Genomic DNA, 26,008 nt, shown 5'->3' with positions numbered 1-26,008 from the left:
TGCGGAACGGCGGTGTGGTCTCGGCTGGCTGAGTGCCTTTTGGCTCAGGGGGTCTCCTGGCAGTGTGGCCATGCTGCTGTGAGAGCAGCCAGAGCCCACCGCGGCTGGTGGGGCCCAGGTACACAGCCCCATCACAGCTGCCCGCACTGGACCTTCATGGTTGGCAGGAGGTGAAGTGACCAAACAAGAACCAGCCTGTCTGGTGCTCTCCTCCTCTGCCGGTTGCTTAAGGGGCAGCTCAATTCAGAGGTCCAAGCGCTGCCTAGAAACAAAACTGAGCAGCATTAAACAATGAGTTTTCTTTAGTAGCTGAAATCAGCCATAACTATCTCCTTGGTAAAAAGACAGAAACAATTCATTTTTCTCTCTTGAAAACAGGAGAAAAACGCATAGCGCTTCATTGACCCCGCTCTGCTGGACAGAGTCTAAAGCAAATGAAATGTTGGCAGCTGGAAGTTTACAAAATGACATAAGTTTTAAATCACTCCCAAAGGAATAGTCTAAGCATATTTTTAAGAATGGGAAACTCTTCCCAGCCTTGCCTTTCCTGCAGGCCTTGAAAAGTAACTAGCTTAAACTGCTGACTCCACCTTCTGTCTAGGTCAGGCGCTATCTGTGAACTATGTAACAGAAAATACTCTGCATCTGACTCAGAAACAGCATTAACGTGCCTTCCAAGCAAAATTTCAGTACGAGATCTTGTTTTGGAGAATGCTTTGTAAACACACAGTTGTTAGCTTTAATTGCATGCTAATGTATTTGATTAATGAAAAAAAAAAGCCTCTTTTAATTAGCTGGGCATTTTCTGATGACAGTTTTTTCAACAAGATGGGGTGGGGAGAACATTTGCAAGGTATGGTTTGGTAAATTACTCTCTAAATTAGACTTTGTGCATCTTGGTCACTTACTGTGCAACTCAAGAAGCTAAATGGTGGGGGCATGTCAGCTGTACCTCCGCTGACTTGATAAATAAATAAACCCTGGCATGTTAGTTTGAGTTGACCTGTATATCCAATATTGATTTTCTTACATGTGACCTATGAAGAGTAAAGAGCATTTGGTGGGGGTTTTTTTATGATGTGGTAATGCAAGGCTGAAAAGTGTTTTTTTCTCCTGCTTGCCTTTCCCATGGGAAATACCAGGTCTGTCGAACTTGTTCTTGCTGAAAGATGATAATGATGGGAGAACAAGGTGATTACAGCATCAAAAGCAATTTGAGTCTGAACAGTTGGGAAGAGAAATAGTGTTTTAAGCTGATAGTTTAATATGCTGGCGACCAGATCTTGTCCCTGTTGGGGATGGATTTGCAATGCAAAGTAGCTGCAGAGCTGGCAACTGAGATACCTGGGCCTGGAGGAAAGCTGAAACTGGCACTAGGCTTGAGGAGCTAAGAACAGGGCTGTCCGGGAGCTCCTGTGTGCTTTGGCATGCCATGGGGGGTCTGGGGACAGTAGGCAGCAGGGTAGCACTGCCCCACATCAGGGGGCAGAAGCAGGCAGGAGGTGGCAAGGTGCTGTCAGGCTGGGGGGACCAAGTGGCAAGCGTCAACATGCACTCAAGTGTTTGTTTTCCATCCTTCAGAATGCCATGGTGTCTGTCAAGGAGCTGTGCGGGCTGCCGCCCATCGCCAGCCTGAAGCAGTGCATCCTCACCCTGTCCTCGCGGCTCGTGAGCAGCGACAACGCACCCTCCGTCACCCTCTCCATGAAGGACGCGTTTCCCCACCTGGAGCCTCTGGGGACCATGCCGGACGTGCAGAAAAAGGTCCTGGCAGCGTATGACCTGGTAGGTGCTTACCACTGCTACCTCCGTCTTCCCTCACTGTTGTGAACGCAGCAGGCGATGCTTGCCATGCCCAGACAATTGAGTTAAATGAACAAGGCTTTTCAAATGACTTGAGCTATGCAAAATTGTCCTTTAATCACCAAAATACCACACTGGGCTTTTTGTCGTTTTTTCTTTTTCTTTTTTTAAGCACAGTTGTGCACTTGAAGAGGACTTTGTTTACAAAAATAGCAGCAATTCGGCGTGTACTTGTGACGGTTAATCGTTGTCCTTGAGAAGGGGCAAGATTTGTGTGCTGCCCTTCGCTTGCCTCCCTGCAGCACAGGGCAAGGCCATTAAACAAAGAGCTGCAGTGTGAGAGTTCCCAGACAAAGCTGAGCCATCCCCTTTCCAATGCCTTTCAGCAGCACTGTTAAGTAGTGCCCATGTCCCTGCCAGGCCAAGTCAATGTTGCATGGGGAAAGAGAGGTCGGTATGATACAGGAATACTTATAATACTTATTAAAAGCTAGAGAGACAAACTGAAGGCGTTCCAGGTGAATGCTGCTGCTCACTCTTGTATGGCATACGTCACTGCTGTGGGGGACTTCCGGTAGCAGAAATCACACTGCACCTATGAAACTGTCCTTAATAGATGCTGTGCAGCAACCGATAGCAAGCTGCATAGTTTTGCAAACCTTGACTTAGATATTACACTATGGCAACCTGACTAAACCACAATGCATGTTCAGTGCACGGCAGGTATTTCTGCAGCTTATGTTCATAAGGAATAAAATGGTGAATAATTTTAAAGGTATCAAATGGCTTCCAGAGACCCTGAAGTGTTATGAAGAGTGATCGAAGCTTTGACCAATTATTCAATGTGCCAAATGTTCTCCTTCTTTCCATCTCATTTGTTGCTGTTATGACACACTTTTCAGGGGAAAATCAGCTTTTTGGGAAGAGGGAGACACTGATGTTGATTAAAAGAGAAGTACTAAAAATACTCTGAAATAATCCTTGGGTTCCTTCCAAAGTAATTTATATTACTTGGAGGTGGTTAAGTTGTGGTAATAAACCACCAGCTGTAACAATACCAGAACAAGGATTTGCAAATTCGGTTGATTGCCACATTTTAGGTTGGACTTTTTTGCATAGATTTGTTACATGGTGTGGTGTCTGACTGAAAGAGCAAATACCACATAAATAAGAGATTTTTCTGTCTTTGGAGGCCTGCCTAATGGAGTTTTACCAAAATGAATGTGTCACCTCTTATCTCTGTAATTATACACTGAAGAGCACACATGGGACATTTCAAGGCCTCCTTGTGCTATGGAAACAGTTTTTCAATTTAAATAGGTGAAAGGCCTCTTTCAAATGCAGACAAAAACACTTGTAAAACTGCTTTAAATAATGTTTACTCTCACATTTGTCTCTGATGGGGGGAGATGTACCTTGAATGTCAAGAGAAAGTTCAAGGAGTTTAAAATCTGAGAAAGAAGGGAATTCTTCCGTGCCTCTGTAAGGGTTGATTTGAGATTTAATTCTGGTTAATGAGAACATGATACTTTATATTATTTTTACCTGTTTTATCTGGCTGGGACTGCCTCTTACTTTGCTGAAACGACTTGCTTCTGAAAAAGCAAAAGCTGGATTTAATGAATGTTTTTGCTACATTTTGGATATTTGCCTTTTGACGCAATGCCAGCTGCAGAATACTGAAATCTATTTAGCCTTTTCTTTGTTTGAAAAAAACCCTCCTGTCTCTATCAATCTTGGTATTTGGAAATACAGTGTGGGGATGGGCTTGCAGTTTTAATGTCGAGAAAGGGCTTTTCCTTGCTATGGTGTTTGTAATGACTTGGTATGATCCGGGGTGATTTCTTTATAATGATACTTTTTTGTGCAAATGAGAACACAAGGAGCTGTTGGTGGAAAGAGAGATAATATAATCTAGCTTTTTATTCATTTATTTTTATCTAAGATATACTACAGTTCAGCCTCTTAAGTTGTTGATAAATACGGCTTCAAGGAATTGGATCCACAGGTGCCTGCTCCATGTCTTTGTGTCCCCAGAAATGTCTCTTTACTTCAAAGCACTTTTTGGGTGAACAGGCCTGGGAGCAATTTTAAATGCATAAAATAAAAGCTGTTGATGTTGGCCTCTATCTTGTATGAATGGGCTGTACTTCTTAATTCCTTTTACAAGAAACAGAAGATAGTTAGACCCTGAACCTCATGGTGTGATTGTAGGTCTGCCTCACTCACTGGGCTCCACAGCACAGGTAGCGTGAGTGCTGGGCAAACCCTTCCTCGCCACCTCCAAACCCACCACATATCCTCACATTCTTCAGAAAGTCTGCTTTGGAAATAATCTCTGATGAAAAGAGCCCTAATGTGGTAGAATTTTTTCCCCTTACAGGAAATTGCCAACTGAACATACCTTTTTGGTTTTTCCACTGAAATTATAAACTCTTTATGTTAAATGGAGCACAGACAGGGCTGCCAGGCCAGGCAAACGGAGGCGCAAATGCTTGGAGACCTGCCACAATGATCTGGAAAACAATTAACTGTCTGTTCCCTCCTGCTCAGTAGGCTCTGTAGACAAAGACTGGTTTGTGCAGTTTGTTTGTTTTTTTCCTGGCCAATTAATTTTACCGTTGTGTTCCTCATTAAATATTTTCTGTTGAGAGAGGCCTTATTGGAATAAAATTGAATCTGCTTTGTTTAAGGAGCTGGAATGAATTTCAGGATTCTATTTATATTTTTTCTTTTATGGTTGCATTGCAGTGGTTTAGTGGAACTCGACTGTTGCTGTGCCTCATGCTGGAAGAGGCTTCACTGATGATTCTGAGTTGTATGGGAGTTTCTGCAGAGGAGAGCAGGGAATGGGATTTGCCCAAAACAAGAAAATGAGGTGGACTGTTGACAATACACAGAAAACATTTCTGAAAACTATGTCAACTAACAGAAGTACAGTTTAGAATTGTTTATTTCAACTTACAACTTTGGTTGATACCATACATAAGGGTATGATGAATGGATTCTGGTAATGTTTTCATAGATTCCCACATATACACCCTACGATAGTGTAGTGTGTCACAGAGTTGTGCTTCAGGCCTTTCTTTTCCCATGAGAAAGGACTCTCCCTCTCCCCTTCTACCTGTATGCTCTCCTTCGCTAGTGGCTGGGCATAGGAAGGTGCTCGCTCAGGTGGGCAGCATGTGGAGTGTGCCCTATAACCTGTCAAATAGATGGTGTTCATTGATCACACCTAAGAAAAAAGGAGATATTCAATGTGAAGAGAAGGGATGAGCCCAGCTGGACTTGACAGATGGTGGAATTATTCATTGCAAACAGTTTTCCTGTGAAGTTAGGATTTTTTTTGGTTGCGAATTGTTCAGAAACAGACTGTGGTCTCTCTGTCTGCACGATAAATTCGTGTGCTGAAGCAAGCACGCATGAACTCAGGGACACTTGTGCACTTTGCTTTTCAGCTATTGGTTCAGCATTATTTATTTCCTCCAAGATCAAATGATTCAATAATTTGCAAATCAAAAGGAGTGAACAAATGATAATAAATGTTCTTGGTTTTACCCAATCTGCTGGCTCATGCGTGTACAGAGGGTTTTTTCTAGAAAAAGAAAAGAAGCTCCCTAACTATCTTTACATGTTTTCAAATTGTAAGCAACAAAAAGTGTAAAAAATGTTGAACAGAGAAGCTTTTTGTAATATAAACTCATGTTGACATTAGTGTTTTGTTCTGTGTTCGAGCCTTTTTACTGGCAGTGATCTTGTTACTTTGGAACAGACAGGTAGGGAAGGACAGCATGTCTGTAGTACTGTTGAGAGGTGGCAGGTTAAAGAATGTCTCTGCCAACACATAGATGGATTGGAGATTTATGAGAAGAGAAGTAATATTTGTGATGTTGCTGGGGCATAAGTTGATGTATTTAATGGCAGTGGTTTTGTTGACAAAAGCAGTGGTTTTGTTGGTCCATGCACACTAGTAGAAGTCTGCTGAGGTGTCTGCAGAGATGAACTGCTCTTTGTCTGCTGTTCTTTCAGATTCAGTCTTTTTGGGTTTCTTTGTCTTGCTGCAGGTGTGACAGCTCTTTATTCCCAAGGAGAAAGTCCATATCCCCAGTTTATGTAAATGCAAAATGACTAAATAGATTTTTGTGAGCTTTTCCACTGAAATTCATACTTCAGCTGGGACAGAGTCATCCCCAAAGGAACGTTCTTCACAATTCTCTGAGCAGCTGAAGACAAGGGATATTGCAGAGCAGAGCATCCACTGCCAAGAAAGTGTCATAACACATTGACGTCAAACACAGTCCAGTACATGGACATTGTCTTGAATTTGTATCTGTTTTAAAGAGTCTTCTGTCCAAAATTGGACATAGACTGGGAAAGCAATTATTCTGTTTCTTTCTCCACTTCTTTCAATTCTCTCATTTACCCACCACTCACAGTTTCTCTCTCTGATAGCCCATGTCCCTTAGGCCCTCCTAAAATAGGACCTGAAAATGGTCAGATCTTACAGAATGAAGTTCCAGTCGGGTACTCTAGTTACTCTGTTTTAGATAAGCATATTGAAAGATGATGCCTCTCCCTGTTCCTCCACTGCCTCTGTTGTTTTATAGAGGATCTGCACCAGATGACATCCTGCAGCACTCTGACACCATATTTCCCCCGAAATATTTGTAAGCAAAACCATGAAATTGGAATTTAAGGTGAATTTTATTCAGTTCTTTCTGCAGTTTGTGTCAGTAAGGTATTTGAGATGTTTCTAGCTGATGTAACAATCTCTGATAACTCTTCCTCTTACTGGGTTGTTAGAGGAGAAGGCTCTGATACAGAAGCCTGGCTTGGAGCATAATGGGACAGGGACAAGGCAGACTGATAGCCAGTGTTTTTTTCCGTGCCCTGGCACCACGTGCACATCCTTCCTTTTGTTGCAGGACCTGCTGGCACACAATTGATTGCCTGGCTGTTTTCTTGTCCCAACTGCCTATAAGAAATGCTCACTGCTAAAGAGGGAAGCCTGTTCGAATGGTCATGAGTTCAGTTTGCACTTCAGCTGTTTTTCCAAATCACTTGTATTTTTGTAGCCTTTTTTGTTTGTTTGGTGGCACGTTTGCAGGGAGGGATTGTGTGTGTTGGTTGGGGTTCTTTTAGCAATAGAGGCACGATGCTGTACTCCTTACCCAGGCAAAACTCTTCATTGTTGAAGAAAGGCATAAGAGATTGGGAAAAACGGCCATGAAGAGACACCTTTTTCGTTTGATGTTCAGGCAGTTTCTGTTCTAAACTTTGGAATATTTATGAGAGGATTCTTTGAACTGTCCCTTTTGTATCATTTATCTTCCTAGCAGGAGCAGTGCTTTAATTTGCCACCAGGAGTTTTTCCTTTCTTTTTTTGTCTTGGTGAGACTGCTGTGTTAATTTCCTCTCCCCTTTTCAGTCTGTAGAATAGTTGCTAATGAAAAGAAGAAATTGGTTCCTAGCACAGGAGTTCATTAAAGTAAAAAGAAATAACTTTTTTTTTTTCCCCCAGTTTGTACTAATCTTCTGATTAAACTGCCTCTAGTACAGACAATAAATAAGCCTGTTAATTTCTTATGAATAGAAATATACTGTTCTCAGTGTAAAGATATCTTAAATTTCATTTAAATTTATTTATCTTTGTAATTAACACATAATAGATGCGGCAAAGTAAAGAGTTGTTCTTTCCGTGAAGCAATGGGATTTTGAATTGGATATTGCACGCTATCACTTCAGTGATAAGGTCAGTTATGTTTCTAGCCCGTGGTCTGCTCAGCTTTCTGAATCTCATATACAAGAGAGAGCTGTCAGGTTTGTGCCAGCTCTTGCTTCCCCTGCCTTTGTGGGAAAGTGGCATGACTGTAACAGGGTGCTTCAGGTAGGTCAAGATGAATCAAGTTTAGGCTTCTTGCTTTAAGCATTGTGTAAGAATATTTAAATTAAATGAGCTATTTCCCAGAAAAACCCTAACCTATGCAGATGAGCCTTTGTATTCCTCATTCCCATTAGTGTATTAAACATGACATGTACTTCTGGGACTCGTGCCATGTGCATCTTTTGTCAGTCTGAACAACCCCTCATTCACTTGTGAGAGCATTTCTGGCACTGCAGCTTCTCCAGGAGGGTTAGCACCTCCAGGACTTGCAAAAGTCTTTGTGTTCCTGCTCCCATGGAAACGTGGCAGCAGCCCCTGAGGGGAGGAGCGGGGCCATCCTTTGTTCCTGCAAAGCTGTACGATATTGCAGCATCTGCCAAATGAGTGCAGAAGGGACCCTGCACCCTCCTTGTGGGTCTCAGCCCTTGGGACACAGGGACCAATGTTGAAATTAGCAGCATCCCAAATGATGTCAAGGTGTGTGATAGTTTATCCCATTCATTCCTTTCCCTTCTGCTTATTCTAATCAGTATACACTCTGGTCAGCAAGGTAGCTTTATAAAGTCCCTCCTTGTACCAGAATTGGATCTCGTGTACTTTCATTCCTATCTTTGTCCCATTTTTTCCCCTGTAGCTCCGTTATGCACATCACTGAATACAGCTGATCACCTTTTTGACATAGGAAATGCAAATCGTCCTGAGCAACCCTGCCAGCTTCAGCAGCTGCTAAAAATTTCCTCATTGTCTCCAAGTGGACCCAGATAGCGGCATCCATCCTCCAAAGATTGCTTTTCAGTATATGTTGCGTGGAGGTTAATCTCTTGAAGCTCAGTGTTCAGGAGTTAATCTGGTGGAGCGAGTTTCCTGAGGGAGTAGAATGTCTCTTGCTCTTTGAGTCACTCACGGAAGTGAGTTACCTTTTGGGAGCTGACATTAAACAGCAGCCTGATGGGCTCCTGGCAGATGACTGGGACTTACACAACTGCCCGAGAGCGCTGCTCAGTGCAGGTTTGACCAGAGTAAAGATGCATGGAAATTCACATTGTAAACAGCAGAAGCTCACTCTTAACATTCAAGACAGGTTGGTGGATTTTGAAACATTACTGGCAAAATTGGGATTGAAAATCTCAGTCTGTCGTGTGATAGCCCAAGCACAAATACAGGCTGGGTGATAATGGGTTAAGAGGAGCTCTGAGGAGGATTTGGGCATGTTGGTTGACCAGAAGCTCAACATGACCTGGCAATGTGTGCTTGCAGCAGCCCAGAAACAAACCATGTTCCAGGCTGCATCCAAAGGAGCGTGACCAGCAGGTTGAGGGAGGTGATTCTGTCCCTCTACTCTGCTCTCGTGAGACCCCACGTGGAGTACTGAGTTCAGCTCCAGGGCCCCACACACAAGGGGAATGTGGACCTGCTTGAGTGAGTCCAGAGGAGAGCCATGAAGATGATCAGAGGGTGAAGGACCCCTTCCACTAGGCCGGGTTTGCGCAAAGCCCCGTCCAACCTGGCCTTGAACACTTCCAGGGATGGGTATCCACAACTTCTCTGGGCAACCTGTGCCAGATTCTTACCACCCTCACAGTAAAGAACTTCTTCCTAATGTCTAATCTAAATCTACACTCATTCAGTTTTAGACCACAGTTTAATCTATACTCTTTCAGTTTAAAAGGGCATCTCCTAACCCTAATCACTGAGCTGAGGAACTCTGAATCCACTCTTGGGATTTGTCTTGGGGCAAAAGTTACTTACTTTTGTCAAGATTACTGCTGAGCCAGAAGACAGGAACAGGTTAAATTCTGCTATATGAACTGTTTTTAATTGTTCTTGCTGAGCTGAGAGCAGTGAGACTTTGATGTCAGCATCAAAGGAGTGGAGGGCTGCTCTACCTACTCTGCAGAAAGGGAAAACTGACATCCTATTGCCACTTTTCTCTTAAAAAATGAATGTAATACCTTCATATCCGAGAGTGCTAAAACAGGCATGCCAGGAACTCCTGGGAGTGGGTCCAGTAGTTGGAGGAAGATATGGTCAAATTTAGATTACCAAATTGCATCATTCTCAAACTTGCTATTTTTTTGTGTGTCGTAGGATGATTTCCTGTGTCCATATATATATATACATATACGTATATAAATATATATATATAAAACTCCCAAAAGTCAAGTTCCACTTCAGAGATCTGAGCACAGGAAAGTCAGGCACTTTGGGTTTCCTGTCCTAGCTTAGCTGCACTGACCTCGCTGGGCAAAACCTTGCTGCTGGCTAGCAAGTACAGACACAGACCCAAGGAGGGGCAAGCTCAGTGTGATGGGTGCATGGGATGCAGAAGCCATGGTGCCAGCGCCTGGCTGGACCAGGCAGAGTGAGCACTGGTTCATAGGCTGCATGTGGGAGAGATGCACATTTGTCTTCTGGCTGCCTCTGTAGTGACTTGCAGGTTTTTTCAGGTCTTTACTGTTCAGACCAACTTTAGCATTTGCAGTTGGTGTCTAAACAGCTCCTTCAGCACAAAATGACTGTGTGCTGTGGTACAGAAAAGCCAGACGGTGCGTAGAGATTGTAATTTCTTTCTAGATGACAAGCAAAGATATCAAAGACAAAAAAATCAACATGATGCATGAACAAGCAAGTAATAAGAATAAAAGGCAAATGATACTATTGAAAGTAATTTCAATCTCAGGCATACCCACTGGGCATGTTCTGCTAAAAAAACGATTGTGTACCCTGTAGATGTATCAGGCTTTTTTCTCTCTGTGAAGCTGGTAATGGATTTTGTTTTTCTCATGTTCTTGTTTCTGTCAAAACAAAGGCATAGGTATTTTTAAATGCCGTCTTAACAGGTTTAGTTGGAGATGAAGATGGCATGAGGAGCAAAATTTGGATCTGAATTTCTCCAGAATTTGGAAGTTCGGGTGTGACAAGTGGCAGCATCTCTCCTCCCTAGTACCTAATTAAAACAATAAGATATGCTAATTTGCAGGTGTTAATTTAAGACTGTCTTCCACTACTGGTTGTGTTTTCATATTTAATGTGTTTGAAAGTAGAAAGGCTTTTAGCAGTTGTAGCGTTTTGGCAGAGCTTCTGCAGTTTCAGGATGTAACATTAGGCAGTATTCAGTTTCCTTCATTTCTAATTGACACTGCTCTCGTGCTGCTTGGATTTGATTGGGGTTCGTAACATATGTCCCAGGAGACTGGGATTATTCTCAGGCGTAGTTTGTTATACAGCATGTTCTTGCCTTCTGGAATGTGCCACCTTTTGCAGTTTTGCAGAAGATAGCATTGGAACAATTTGCTTGCAGGCCTGGGCTTCTGAAGGTTTTTGGAAGGCTTGTTACCATCGAAGGAGAATAGCATTTGCAAGCAGGAAAGCTCAGGAAACTTGCCATGTAACAGACCCTTCATCTGTTTGCTGTTTGTGGGCTACTCTAGGAAGATGCATGAATAGGGATGTCTCTTGAAATTTGTGAGTAGGCCTGTTCTGGGTTTAGTTTTTCTTTCTTTTCAATTTCAACAGAAATGTTGAGGACAGGACAGGATTTGGATCTGAATTTCTCCAAAGAGAAACTCCTGTACCTGAATGCACTGCTGTAGTGCATGGAGTTCAGCACGGGCTTAAGTACCTCTTGAAATCAGCTCTATTCATAACTTGGTAACATTTTCCATAACCATTTATGTCAAGGACTATACTTATTTCTCCTTTTGTTTCAAGAAATGTACTAATTAGAGCTCAGATTCACTTAAAATGAATTTTGTTTGTCTGCTAACTCTGCTTTCCTGTGAAATCATGTGTGTTTCCTTCATGTTACTTGCATTGGTGTCTCACTGATGTAAACCAGCTGTTCCTTAGCTTCTGGGGCAAAACATAAAACATTTCCTGAGCAACTGTCACTTCGCTTGATACAGATCTGGGAGCCCTGATATGAAGGAATGATCCAATCTTTATAGTGTTGCTTACAGTTTGAACCTTTGTACTTTTCTGTGGAGGAGATGTTGCAGAAACCCCTCGTAATGCTGCTTTTTTCCCCTTTTATTTTGTGACAGATGATTCAAGAGAGCAAGGTTCTCATTGAGACAGCAGACATCACTCATGACAAGATTGTTCAGTGCCAGAAAGCAGGTAATCCTTCTTTACTGTGCAGTTCTGGATGGGAGGTGGGAAATGATGTGCCATAATTTACTTACAGTTTGTGACTAATGCAACATCTTTCACCTGGTATTTCAGACAGCATCCTGGTCTTTCTCTGGCAGAATCCACCCTGCTGAAGGCTCATCCTCTAGTAGCAATGCAGGCATGGGATCAGGAAAAAATCCTCAGCTTTCACCTTAAAAGCTATTTCTCCATCTGCTCTACAGCTCTGAAATGTCTGACAGCATTTAAATTAGTCAAATGAACTAGAAAGGCATTCAGTTAACAAGAGGGAGTGAGAAAGCAAGCTGCCTTTACTGAGCTCCATTCTCTGTCACAATTATTCTCTTAAATATGGACAAGGCAGCAGGTTTTGAAACTCACAGGACCAAGCTTGTTTGCCTACCTTTACATTTGATGTTCAGGTTTGTTTTAGGCCTTGGAAACTTATACCAATATAATCCCATTGCATCACAGTGAGTGTGTGTGGCTATACATTAATGTACATCAGGTATATGGTCTTAAACCACTGTAAGTAGGCTCAAAGTGGATCATATGTTGCTGGTGTATTGTACTTAATGTCTTTATCAGGACAGCAGGCTGGACTCAGAACTGGGACGTCTCCTGTAGTTGCCACTGATACACAAGAATAAGTCCTGCTAGAGAGATGAGTCCACATTTGGTGGTGGCAATTCCCTACAACTATGTCCATTGGCTTTCATGTATCAGAAACCATGCTGAATAAATAAACACTGTGTATTTCTACTAGGGGTTTACACTGCATAAATGAAATCTGTTTTCAGTTCATTTATCTGTACAGCTGCACTTTCCTATCCTGCAGCAAGCCTTGAAGGTCAGTAATGCAAACACTTGCTACTGTATTTAATTTGCATTCTTAGCCATAATCTTCTGGGACCACAACAATCATAAATACTATTGTTTCTGATGGGCATTTTTGGATTTGGCAAGTGACGCGGGCTACAGCCATTTGCTTCTATAAATGTAAATAATGAATGAAGCTGATGTTTTGTAGTAAATCTTTTAATTCAGCTTTTTAATTAGAGGAAATTTGGAAATGGTTTCAACAACAGCATTTAACTGATTTTAATGTGGTGCAAGAGCAGGGTGGAACCTAGTCCTTGCCCTTTGAAATGCAGAGCTCTGGAGCCATGCTGGCACTGTGGTAGCAAAGGGAGGAGAGTCAAGCAGTTACGTCTTGCTGGCTTTCATGGGCCTCATCTTGTGTCATGCTTTGACTTCTGTGTATCTGCATAAGCAGCATAAACGTCCTCAGCCAAAGCCTTCATCAGGTCCAGAGGGCTTAGGAATGGGACAGTGACAGGAACATACAGCACCAGGAGCTCTTTCTTGAGGATATAATTTAAAAGCAATACTTTGCACTAAATGATGCAGACCCTCAGCGCCATCAGCCATCTTTCTGCCCACCCTGCTCTGTGCGTGGAGAGAAGAACCCACAATACTTGCCTGGCACTGGTATCTTTGTGAGCAGGGGTCTGGAGATGAGTGGGGAGAACATGACACAGGACCATGCCACCACACTGATGTCCAGAGTTCCCTGCAGTTCCCCCCTCCTTCCTTCCCTGGCAAAAAGATTAAGTTCTCAAGCTTGTTCTCTTTGCTGCTGTATCTACTTGTATTTTCATTTATTTTGCTTTGTTAGCCTTAAAATACTGTTTCTGATTGAGAAGAAGGCTGGAGAGATGTGAAGTACTCTTCTGAAGCCTCAGGATTTATACAGAGGAAAGGAACAGGCGAGAGAGGATCCCTCACCACGCTCAATTGCCAGTTAGTTTATTGCAAATGTTACCCAGGCAAATTGTTAAATATCATTCTCAATGTGGCAAGATGAAGCACTCAAGATTCAGAGGTTTCAGAGGTGCAATTGTCTGTGAAATTGTCGTTCACCTCAGCCCAGTCCTGCTCCCTTTGGACATGTGTTCCCACCAGATCTCTGCTTCACATCACAGCCAGTTTTGATCCAGATTCCCTGTGCCACAGGGTCTGCTCATCCCTCAGAGGGCTTCTCAGGTGGCTGGTTTTGATGGGTTTTTTTCATGTGCAGTCTCAGCTCAATGCACAGTGGTCAGCAGCCGCTCAGAGGGTGTTTTTATTGGTGCCCTGATCTGCAGCCTAACAAATGTTTGTGGCTTCTCCCTCCGGGGCAGCACTGTCTCCAACTTATAGGTCAGGTAAAGAGGTCCAGAGGGAAAGATAACTAAAAGGATGCTGCATAAAGGCAGGGCTCACCACACGGAGCTGAGCACCATGAGCCTTCCTATTTTTTTTGCAGGACAAAGTAAGTAATTTGGAAGTCTTCTTTCACTTAGTGAAATGATTTGTAAGTCAGTTGATGTGAGGAACACCTGCATGGGAATATTGCTTGGTCTGCAGTTACTTAGGCTGTTTCCCCAAGGAAGTGCTACAGGATCTCTGTTACCCCTGACAGGCAAAACCTGCAGAAAACAACAGAGAAATTCTGTCATGTGTAGGGTTGAACTGCCTCAGTGTTACCGAGCTCCTGGAGTTGCTGCAAGGCAAGAAGAAACCTATCGTTAGTCTTCCAGGAGTGCTTTGGGTAAGCTGTGCTGAGTGCAAGCCTGCCTTGGGCTGTCAAAGGACTGACTCCTTCAGCGATGCAAGACAGAGCCCTCTGTGTCTACTCTGTGCAGGTGTTCTCTCGATGGGCGCTTCTCTGGTGTAGTTTCAATGAAGCTCAAATTGCAAGTGACATTTGCCTCAAAATGTTAGGGGAAAGCTGTGAAACAACTGGAGATGCGGTTGGTTTACTCAGCCAGGAGCAAACTGGGATGGGCTTCAGATGTTTTGGAGTGATTTTAGTGCCAATTTGGCTTTCTTAAGGTACAAATTAAGGGACAAGAAGCTCTCTCTCTATTTTGTCTCTTAATCCATACCAGACTCAGGGAAATGTTTGCATACACTGTGCAAATCTTGTGGAACTGGTGGGCTAATTGGGCTCGTTAGGTTTTTAATCTGCTCCCAGATTCCCTGAATTCTTGTATCCAGCAGCAGATTTGCAGATATTTGCCACAGAAATTAGCAATGAAATGTAACAATTCCCAGGGCTGCGGTTGGAAGTGTCAGTTCTCCAGGCTGCGAGAATAGCAATCCAGTGATTAGTGGTGTGCAATCCCAACATAATTTATCAACATGAAATACAAGAGCTTTTCTGTATGACTGCGATTAAGATTAATGAGGAGCCCTGCATTTGAGTCTGTATTTGCTGTGCTGAGCAGGTACCTTCCTTGTCTGTCAAACTACCTTCTGAGGTACAAAATCATCTGCTCAAGGAGAGGGATGGTGGTTGCCTTTTGTTGCAGTATTACCAGCAATGCAGACTGCAAGGAGAAGTGCTGGAGCTGTGTTTGTGTGGGGACCAGGCACACGCCTGTGTGGGACCCCAGCAGTGGAGAATTACATGCAAAGTGGAAGCACAACCACAAGGTTGAGCATGACCTTTTTAGTCTGGAAGATGCTCTTCAGGATGGAGTCATAACAGGGAAGGGGCTGAAACAGAAAGAGGTTGTAGAAAGTACCAGCTGCAAGACTGAAATGCTCACTGAACATTTCATAGGGAAAATCAATCGTGCACTGGGTGACATAGCAATCTGTGTTTTTAGGCATGGAATTCCACGACGAGCTCCATAACCTTGGGACAAAGGAAGGTTTGAAAGGAAGAAAATTAAGCAAAGCCATTGAGAGTTTTGCATGGAATATCACAGTACTCAAGGTAAGCACAGAAAGCACCACCTTGTGTTCTTGTTAGCTTTATAAGCAAACCTTTGCTCTTTTAGCTCATCTATTTGTACTCTTTTGCTGATACTGTAGCAACATTTTATTTTTTTAATGGGATGTATATGCATTTACAGACATTACCCCCAATTACTGATATTTATCAAATATGTATGTAATTAGATATACTGGTTTGGAAGCTGTGAAGGGGTATTTATCTAAGACTAGTCAAAAGAGGAAAAATAGGTTGTGGTTTCCATGCTCAGACACCTGGTTTTGGTTGTCCGTTCTGCCCCATGCACCCTGAACATGACCCGTCTGAGGTCACGGTGTCTCAGATACTTGTTCTGTAAAATGAGAACTAGAGCATCACTTTGGGAAGGGATGGAGAAGGGGTGTGGGGTGCTGCCATGAAAAAACACAAGGAATACTGTAGATCCTGCAGAAATGTCAGGGTTATGTCTCAAAACTGGGGCACTATCCAAACAGCTAAAAAGGGATTTTCATCTCTCCATCGTAGCTGTGCAGTGACACACTGCACAGTGATCACATAACTCACCAGGCTTTAGGTACTGGGTCAGCACCAACCAGCCACAAATTGTCATGGGAGCTGGATGGCTGAGCCTGGGTGAAGTTACACAGGGACAGCCAAAGATGGAAGGAGGAGAGGATCTGGTGCAGCCACAGCAGGCAGCAAGCAGAGGACCTGAGCCAAGCATTCAGGTTGTTAGCATTCAGCTCACGCCTTCTTTCACAGCCTCATTTCCCACCTTGCTCTGACAGATCACACTTTGATTTCCACCCTCTCTCTCTGCCGCTCCTTCCCTTCAGCTCCCATTAAGCAGGTTTCCCTGTCTGACAGCATCTTCCTATGACCCCGCAGTGCCTTTCCTTAGCTGGCACCCCAGGACAAGCCAGCTGATGAGAGGGAATTTTTACAAAGCTCCTCATCAAGTGTACACCTAAATGTAACATGCAGCAGTGGTAGGAAGAGTCATAGGAGGTGCATGCTTCAGCTTCATGGAGCTGGAAGGAACACTAACAGGTCCTGAGCAGGAGAGGGGAAAAAGGTGTTTGGAACAGATAGGCTAAAGGGTAAAAAATGGGTGGGAGAGGCTTGATGGTAGCAGAGGAGGTTTAGAAAAGACCCGGAGGCACCTGTGATCCCTTGTGTACCTTGATTCACCATGAGAGAGAAGGAAAGCGGGTAATAGAGTCAGTATAGGCTCAGTTAATAGGACCTCTGAGTAGAGAAAAGGCAACCAATTCAAATGTAATGGAAGGGACTGACCTATTCCACACAGCATAATTGAGGCAAGTAGCTAAAGAGGACCAAAAAATCCCCCCAAAACCCAAAGCACTAGGCAGTTCTGAACATTCATCTGAGTACCCTTAGGTAAAATAAATGCCTCGCGCTCAGAGTTGCTCTAAACACGGTCGGGGTTGCTCTAAACTTTTCCATTTTTAGCTGTTCATCAAATAAGATGTTCACACCTCTGAGGGTGACCCATGATTAATGAAGGTATAAGTAGGGTATTAGAGAAATGTTTTCCTTGAAAAATAATTGCTGACTAGCACAGATTGTCAATCTATTGAAGAGCATTTCAAACATCTAGTCGAGGACAAGGAATAACTGACTTGTTTCATGTCTAAGCTACATAATTCCTTTCTCACATAATAAAATATTAACAGAGTTTGTGGCAACTACCCATGGGTGTAAATGCAAATGAAACACTTTTTCGTTCTGACTGAAGTCCAACTGAGTAATGACAATAGAAAACTGGGAATGTGGTTATTCAGGTGTCTGATATGAGACCATCAGTCGTTGCTACATCTCATGTTTGGCACTGACTCTTCCCTCTGCGCTGGTGAGAGCTCCCCAGAAGGATTCGTTGAGGTGAGACCAACCACCCTGCCCCACTCAAGCCACCCGTGTCCTCTGTATGTCTAGGGTCAGGGTGGTCACTACAAATAGGTTTCACTATATGCTGGTGTAGTGATGTAAGACAAGAAAAAAATAGCCCATAACATCTTGCAAATGCATCAGCTGCTTTACAGTAGATGAAGTGAATGAATGGCACAACACCAACAGGAGAAAGCCTCTTTGTGTGCTCCAGGTTGTTGGAGGCAATTATATTGTGCAGCAGTAGTCAGTTTGTGTGAGGTGCCCATGAGCGATAGCAGGTATTATATCATACTTGTGCCTGTGAGATGATTAATAGCCCTTTCCTAGGCTAGCGAAGCCAAGGCATATTTCTTTATAAAGACTCATTGCAGTAGGTACACTTTGAGTACAAAGAGGAGATGCAATAAGAAATTGCTACTGGCAAAATCATTAATTACTTGCAGAGTGCGAGATTAAAGTATATTTTATAAAAATCATAGCTATGGGCATTCTTCATGTTTAAAAATGCCCTGGAGTACTTTTAAGAGGTACTTAGTGAGAATGAATCAAAATAATACATCATTTTCTTCCTTGGTTTATAGAAAATTAATTATATATTAGTAATACCCGCTTTAAGGACAAAGTGTTTGCCAGAACATAAAAATGTTAGTAAGAATGCAGCCATTCTAACTTGGGAACAGTCTAAGAAGTCAACTTCGATATTGATGCTTATTTTTAACATGTCACATCTTCCTATTTGGTCCCATGTTGTGTAAAATACTGATCCCCTGTAAAGTGATACAGTAATATTGAGCGGCACAACATAAGTACATGGGACAGAAGAATCATATTCTCACAGCAACATTACAGGTATGATCCCAAATTTAGTCTCGTTTTCATTTTTATTTCCACGCAGCACCATCTCTGTGCCTCTGTTTTCCTTTCTGTATTTAGTTAAGTGTAATTGCAAAGGTAGCAAAGGAAAATCTGTGTTTACCACTTCCCAGGGACCACAGTGTTAGTAACCGTTCATTTCATCTTGATGGGCATGCAGAATTGCTCGGCTTGGCCAAGGTAACCATTCTGGTCTGAACTTCTTTTGCTGCAGAAGTTCATGATTCATTGTTATGAAATGTTTCTTGTTTTTAAAACAGGTGACTGTCCATTCCCTGGGTGGAGGGTCTCACGTGGGTGCATGGGTGGTGCTTGTTTCTCCCCACATGCTGGTGTTCCTCCCCCCTTCGCCTAGCGAGGTCACCTCCTCTCTGGCACGAGTGGCACTCTCACAGGCAGGCACGAGCTGCTCCTGCCTGCACTTGGAGAGCAGGATGCCAGGCTGAGTGAGGCAGAAGCTGAGAAGCCTCATTAGGACAGTTCTGGCCTTGAGCTAACGAATTCTTCTGAGAGCTGGGACATAACCCCTTGCACTCAGTGCCACCGTAGCGCACTAGGTGGCTTTCAGGTGAGGTACGCTCACTTACATATGAGAGATGAGAAAGCAGGGCCAGCTCGGGTCTGCTCCAAGCCCTCTCAGCATGCGACAGTGCAGGCTGCTGCCTCTCCTTGGGCTGTTCTGCCTGCTCCATGTGCCTCTCCCACAGGATCTAGTACCAAGGGTTATCCAGGAACTGAGACACTCTCAGCATCTATCATGTGCAACCACTGATTTAACAACTGCTTTATGAGTTTTTGAGAATGTTTGGAGCAAAAAAAGTTGTTGCCTGCAAAACTGCTCTCCCTGCTGAGGCAAAACTGTCATGGGCTCCAGGAGGTGTTTATTCAGGCAAAGAAGTTGGAATTCATCTGAGTCCCAAGAGCCTGGCAAGTAAGCCAAGCAAAGTTTGAGTGTGTTGACTGTGGTTTCGACTTATCTGCTCTCACATGGGCATGCTTTGTCTGTCTGCAGACATGTTTTCCTGGGCTATCTGTGCTTTGATGGATCAGCCCATACAAAGTCTAGGAATAGTACCACCAGATACTTGCCTGCATGTTGATGGTAAATATATAAATAGTTAATATACCAACATGCTGACTTATTTATAGACAAAACATGGGAAAGACAAAGTGACATTTACTGTTTCAGTCTTCTACCAATTTCTTCTAGACTCAGACACCCAAATGTTGAAATCTAATCTTGGCTTTAAAATGTGTTCATGGTGGGGGGTGTTAAATCTCTTTTTTTGCTGCCCATGATAAGATTTCACCTCTGCTGCATGTGTGATCTCTCTTACTAGGACTCCAACAGTTAATGCACACTACAAGACATCAAGTGGTTAAATTTTCAGGGATCATTTCAGCACCCATCCATGAGTGTATCTGCTAATTATCCTGCATTTAAATTAATGCTGATTGGATTTAGAAAGAGGTTTTTGAATGCAGGAGGCACACAATTATTAAATTGCTAATGCAGTTCACTCTTTGGGGGAGAAATCCGCGATTTTACTATGTAGGTGGGATCAGTGCTAGCTCTGGTGTAAGTGGTTTTATGCAGCAGAACTGTGCATAAAGAGAGCTTTTGGAGCATGATTGCCACAAATGACCTGTTTCTTCATCACACTCATTTGTGACAATCGTACTTCAGTCACTTGGGAGACCTGCAAGATCCAGACATCTCACTTGGGTGGCAGAGCCTCAGATGCACACTTTGAGGCTATTTGAAGAGAAAAAAGCCAGATTTCTGAAAGATGTACATACAGGCTCTCTGGCTTCACCTAAACTGAGATGAATTTAGCATCACTACAAGGTATCGTTTTTCTCTAGGAAGAAAAGCAGCACGTTACCATGTTGGGACACAACACTCCTGAGCTTGGAGCAGGTGATCCTTGGACAGTGACTGTTATTCTAAAGCACTTTGTGCACAATGATGCCACAGAGAGTTTCCACTGATCTTTGGAGGAACTAGGTCCATTCACAGCCTTACATTAAGGATTATTATAGTGCACTATGGGAGTGTTTTTAATGGATACTCTACAATACTCTAAAACCATCATGTAAGTAAGATTTATTTGGGTCCTTTCACATCAATCCTTTTTCCTGCAGTTAGGCAAGAACCATGGCTTCGCTCCTTTGTGTGCTACAGGGTGGACAACAAAGCAGCATGGCAGAATCTTAGGGACATTTCATGTAATTAAGCACAACAGTAACAACATATTCTACTGCATGTCATATAATTGCTGCCAAAGGATTTGCATGACAATTTGCACTATCTAGATGTTAAGTGAGAGCATGATGAATTCACAATCCCCTGTAAAGCTGCTGCACTCCGTGTACCATTTATTTCTTGCCCTATAAGTGTTAGTTAGGCTTCCCCTGCCTCCTGGAAAAATTCCACATATATTATGTCCCTCCTTTTCCCAGCATATCTCTGCAGACATATGCACATTGGTGCTCAATTTGTGAAACTGCAAATATAGATGAAATATAAGCCATAGCATCTTAGCAACAAATTCTTGTGATTTGCTGTTGTCTTTTGACAGTAATAGTCCAGCAAGAGCAGTAGGCAGGAGTGGTTTGTGAGGCATGGAGACTTCATGCTGGCCTTTAAATCCAGGGCTCGCTGTATTATTCCATGTCTACTTGTTTCCAGATCTCCCTAGATAAATGTTTTGAATGTGGTTACCCCAAAGGCTCTTCTTCCTGAGATGCTAAATGTCTCTCCTGGTGTCTAGTTCCCACATTGTTTGCATTTCCTTTGTGCAGTTCAGAGTGGTGTTTCTCACTTTTAAACCTCTCCAGACTGTGTGCCTTGGTGGCTTTTGAAGGCTCTGCTGCCTTCAAGACCAGCTCAGCTACAGCGGAGACTGGCTGAGCCAGTCAGTCTGCAATTGAGGGACAGACTTTACAGGCATATGAGGAAATGCAGAGCTTCTCTAATTACTCACCTAGTTATTAGATCAGGTTGGTCTCTTACACATCAACTGAGGGACAAAAAAACCTAAAAAATAACACAAAACTGCTGGCTTTCTGAGAGACTGCTGAAGAGAAGGTGAAACAGTCCAACAAGGTCAACATACATTTAGTCTTGTAAATACCAACCTGCTTAGCTTGAAGCGGGTTATTTAAAAGTAGAGGGAAAGGTGAGGAAGGAGATAGGTTTAGGTTGTTTCTTACTGCGTGTGTGAAGAGTCTGGAGGAGAGGCATCGGAGTGCCACTTGTTCCTGGGCTCTTGTCATACTCTGAATGCAGTAGTGAGTGTGATGGAGAGTCCTAGCTTCCAAATTCCTTTGGAGGGCAAAGGTGTGTTCCTGGCTTTCAGGCTGTGTCACGGAGCTGTCTATGTCTAACTATGGGCCCATGTTTCATGGTTTTTCTGAGACAGGGGTATTTAGAGTCCTTTAAATGATATTGAGTTACAAGATAAGGAGGTAAAAGCATGAGATTCACATGCAAAGCTGTTCTGATTAGTGTATTTTGTAAACCAAGGGAACAAAAACGTGTAAATACTGGCTAGGTGGATCCTTCTTGTACGTGCTCATTGCAGGGGGGTTGGACTAGATGACAATGGACCAGATGACCTTTGAAGGTCTCTTCCAACCTAAACTGTTCTATGATTCTGTAGCAGAGTGCTGTTCACTGCTGATTTGGTTGGCAAATGCCTCCTGGAGCTCTGCCCCACACTGCTCACAGCACTGGCTTTTGCCTTTCTTGCCCAAGCCCAAAGGCAGGAACCAGAGCTCTTTAAAAGACACTTAGTCTTGGTGGATTTTGTCAGTTGAATCTGGTGATGGGAACTTCTCAAGTTACTTCAACAGTGTATATCAGTGTAAAAAGAGTGTAATCCCAGTCTCTCAGCAGTACTAGTTAATCAACTGGAATATCCTGTTCTCCTTGGCTGTCAGCCATGCTGCCTGAGCATTGCTCCGGGGAGGATGTAGTGAGAAGTCTCAAACAAGTACAGCAGGGCCTCAGTGGGTACCTGTCTGCTCCCTGCGAGTGTTTTTGAAGCCCTAATGGTGTTCCTGACAAGGTCTCTGTTTTCTTGGCCAAGGAAAATTTCAAGACATGAATTGGATTTAGAGCAAATTAAATATTCATGTGTGTTTAAAATATACATGAAGGCTACCCAGGCAATCTTAAATCTGCAAATAACAAATGCTGTAGGGGGGACTGCTGGGGGAAGGGAGAGCAGTGATTGCCAGGGTTCACAGCTCCTGCTCCTTCATGATACTGTGAGTTTCTCAAGCGATACGTTAAGGCATGGACTTGATGATCTTAAAGATCTTTTCCAACCTAGTTGATTCCATGATTCTGTGGAGTCCTAGGATGACCTGACAAAGAGGAGAGTCTTTGTCCCGTGTTAGTCAGTTATTTACTGGGGTTATTTCCTTGGGGAAGGAGCTGATAGCCAGAGTCATCTGAGCCGGAATGTGGGTCCCTGCCATTTGTATCACTTCTCTCTTACTCCTTCAATACCAGGGCTCTGCACCCGTAGGTGTTTCACAACAATGGGTTTAGGGACCCAAGTGCAGGACAGACTAAAAATGGAGGGTCACCAAAGTTCATCCAGAAAACAAGTGCTGTGAGCTGCCTTCCTTTGATGTAAACCTTGAATTTATTTCTTTATTTTACTGCAATCCAAAGCTCTGCATTTCAGATGTAAATATTATTTCTTCAGTTCCACTGGGATGGGTTTGTACATGTGCAAACATGCATGCATATATATATATATATATATATACACACACATAGGAGGAGAGACAGGCCATCAAATGTGCAGAATAATGGTAACTTTGGGACAAAAAGAACAGATTAGAGAAATGAAAGATGGCATGAAAAGCCTTGAGTGATATCTTGCTTAGCCCATTTTCCTTGTATTTGACTAAAATAAGCCAGAGGTAGATGGCAAGCAGTCTTGTGATGTGCCTTTAGAGTGATGTGACAAATTGCCAAAAGCCATGGATCCGATGCCAAGCCGACGGCATGCATGCAGGGTGAGGTACACTGCATTGCAGCAACAGTGGTGTGAGACAGGGCCAGGAGCATGTGGGGTCACTGTGCCTGGCACCCCTTGTGCCAAGGCCACCTTGGCAGTATGGGCTTGGAGCCCAGTAGAGGGCTGGCATGCTGAGGTGCTGTGTGTAGAAAACCAATTTTAGCATCACTTCACAAATTGAGGCTTGTCAAGATGTTTAAATAGAGCTAGTCTGCCAAAATAGATGTCTAACTCTCTCCCTGTGTAGGCTGGCAGCTGCAGTGAAGCCCCTGCTTGGTTGGCTGTCCTGCCTCAGCTACCCCTCTGTGCCTCACTGTCACCTCGGGATTTACTGTCTCTTCTCCCCAGCTTCAAATCCCCCTTCCTTCTGTGTTGCCCCATATTATGTTGTGCATATCATCTCAATCAGGCTAGAGCAGTGGGAGAACCACCACGCTCTTTGTCTTACACTTGTGTCTAATTCTTCCCCATCCATGATCTGGACTAAACTTCTTATGACTCTAAAGGTGTCTTCACCTGTGATGTGGTTTGCACTATGAGTTTATTACTCCATATTCATGCCGATTTCACCTTGGGGTAGCTGTATGGGATCTGGCACTGCTGTGTTCATGCTGATGGGGCAGACTCATCACAGCCTGAGCCCCAGCTGTGCTGCAGTTGTCTCTCTTCCCTAGCAACCTGGCAGGTATTTTGGCATATGGGTGAGAAGGCCAGCTTCTCTGGAGGGGGTGTTGTCTGGTCCAAAGGTAATGCAACTGGAAAAGTAATAATGTTTAGATGATGGGGTATGAATACTGCTGTGAGCAGTAACAAGATTCTTATCACCTATGAGGGGCTATATGAAAAGTCAGCAGGTAGGATTACAAGTTCCTTGAAGGTACTCATCCTTTGAGGAAAAGGAGCTACTCCTGCATGTGTGCCTGTGCAGAACTGAGCTGGAAAATGGGTAGTACTGTGGGGAGGGTGTTGGGGAGCAGAAAGATGACTGAATGGAATAATACTTGTAGGTGGTTCCCAGTGAAAACTGGGTCAGTGTCATCTCCCATCCCTTAAAGGAGGAGACAGTGAAGGCAGGAACTAGAAGTGGCATAGGAACTTCAGCAACTACTGCCACCGTCCCCTCCCCTGCAACGGTGACATTTTCATCTGAGACACAGATATCAAAGACTGCCGTACCCAGCAGTGGAGTTAATTAACACAACCTGGAAGACATGGAAGTTGGGAATCTTGTTTGTGCCAGTCTGACAACATGACCTCATTCAGAGGAATTAAAAGGGCTGTAATGAAAGTATAAGTTTCAGCAGAAATTCACACATTTCTTGCTTTTATCTGTCAATGGCTGTACTAACAAAGAAAGAAAATGAGCAGCTGCCTCTGTGAGGTGTTAAAGCTTGCATTAGAACCTAAGCTGAGCTGCCAGCCCTGCTCAAGCAGGCATGCAGTGTGCCAGAGGGGTGGAAGCTGTTCCTCCAGGTCCTTTCCTAGCCCATGGGGTGGCACTGGGCTTGTGCCCCAGGCAGTGCTCCAGCCCCAACGTCTGCCTCTAGTGAGAGGCTTGGAGAGACCTTTTCCTTCCCAGGGTGACAGCATCCTGTGGTGCCTCACACGGATCATTATTCATGACACTGGAGACCTCGGTGGTCTTTTCCTTTGCTCCCTTGCGTTCACTGTTGATGTTGTTCCAGGGTGGTCAGTTGAACAGTGTGGTATTTCTCATGTGCCCAGACACACAAAATGGATGTTTTTTCTTGGACTCGGGGACTATTGCTTAGAAAACTCCAGTTATCTCTTTATGCAGGTTGGAGGATTGTCTCTTAAATAATACATGAAAAGAGAGATTCAGTTGCATGGTTATTTATTATTGAAAAGACACGTTTCATTTTTAAATCATTTCAGTTGTATTTTAATCTCCATTATTTAGTAAATTCGCTTTACAACCTAGGATTTGCTTTTGCTGTGCTCATCTCATCCCTCCCCAGCTAGCACATGCTGCCGCTTCTGACCCACGTAGAGATGACACTGATGGTGCCTGCCAGGGTGTTTTGTCTTCCTTCTGTTTTAAACTGTTGAAGAGCGTGCTTGTGAATCAACATTCTGTGTCCTGGTAAAGATCTGGCTGAGCTGTGATTGCTTCAGGGCTAACGAAATGCAGTGGAGAAAACTCCCTCTGTTTTCCTCCAAATGTGAAGCTCCATGTGTGTTAGCTCAGCACCCTGCCCGAGGCAGGGTAACCCACAGCCTCTGGGAGGAGTTGCACCCAAAACAGCATGTTCTTACGTTGTTAATCCCCCAGTTCATTCAGGCACAGGTCTTTGTGCCACCGGGAGCTTCTCCTTTCGGTAGCCTGTGTGTGTGTTACTGTCATACAAAGGAGAGTATGTCTGAGTGAAGGGCTCCATTTCTAGGTTGTCTGTGTCAGGACAGAGGAAGGGGAAGTTGCTGCCTGAAGCCTCCCTCCACAGGCGTTTTTTCTGGATTTGTGTAGAGCTGTTGAGTATTGGGAAGAGACCAGGATACAGATTAGTACATGGTGGGAAAATTGAAAGAGGGTTGCTTGTACACTGTTTTTTTCTTCTGCATTTGCTTATTGTTAAATCTGGATTG

The 26,008-nt window shown here is 43.6% G+C and overlaps 1 protein-coding gene across 1 annotated transcript in view; it reads left to right on the top strand.

Annotated features, from left to right (window-relative positions):
- PLCL1 (phospholipase C-like 1) overlaps positions 1-26,008 on the top strand; it is a 40,846-nt gene that overhangs the window by 3,053 nt on the left and 11,785 nt on the right. Inside the window, exons 2-4 of the mRNA XM_010022574.1 lie at positions 1,582-1,785; positions 11,731-11,806; positions 15,475-15,584. Of these exons, the coding sequence (XP_010020876.1) occupies positions 1,582-1,785; positions 11,731-11,806; positions 15,475-15,584 (390 nt within the window). The remainder of the gene's footprint in view (positions 1-1,581; positions 1,786-11,730; positions 11,807-15,474; positions 15,585-26,008) is intronic.

Source organism: Nestor notabilis, unplaced genomic scaffold (assembly GCF_000696875.1).
Source record: "Nestor notabilis isolate BGI_N333 unplaced genomic scaffold, ASM69687v1 scaffold869, whole genome shotgun sequence".
Taxonomy (NCBI): domain Eukaryota; kingdom Metazoa; phylum Chordata; class Aves; order Psittaciformes; family Psittacidae; genus Nestor; species Nestor notabilis.
This window is presented reverse-complemented; position numbering and strand designations above follow the sequence as displayed.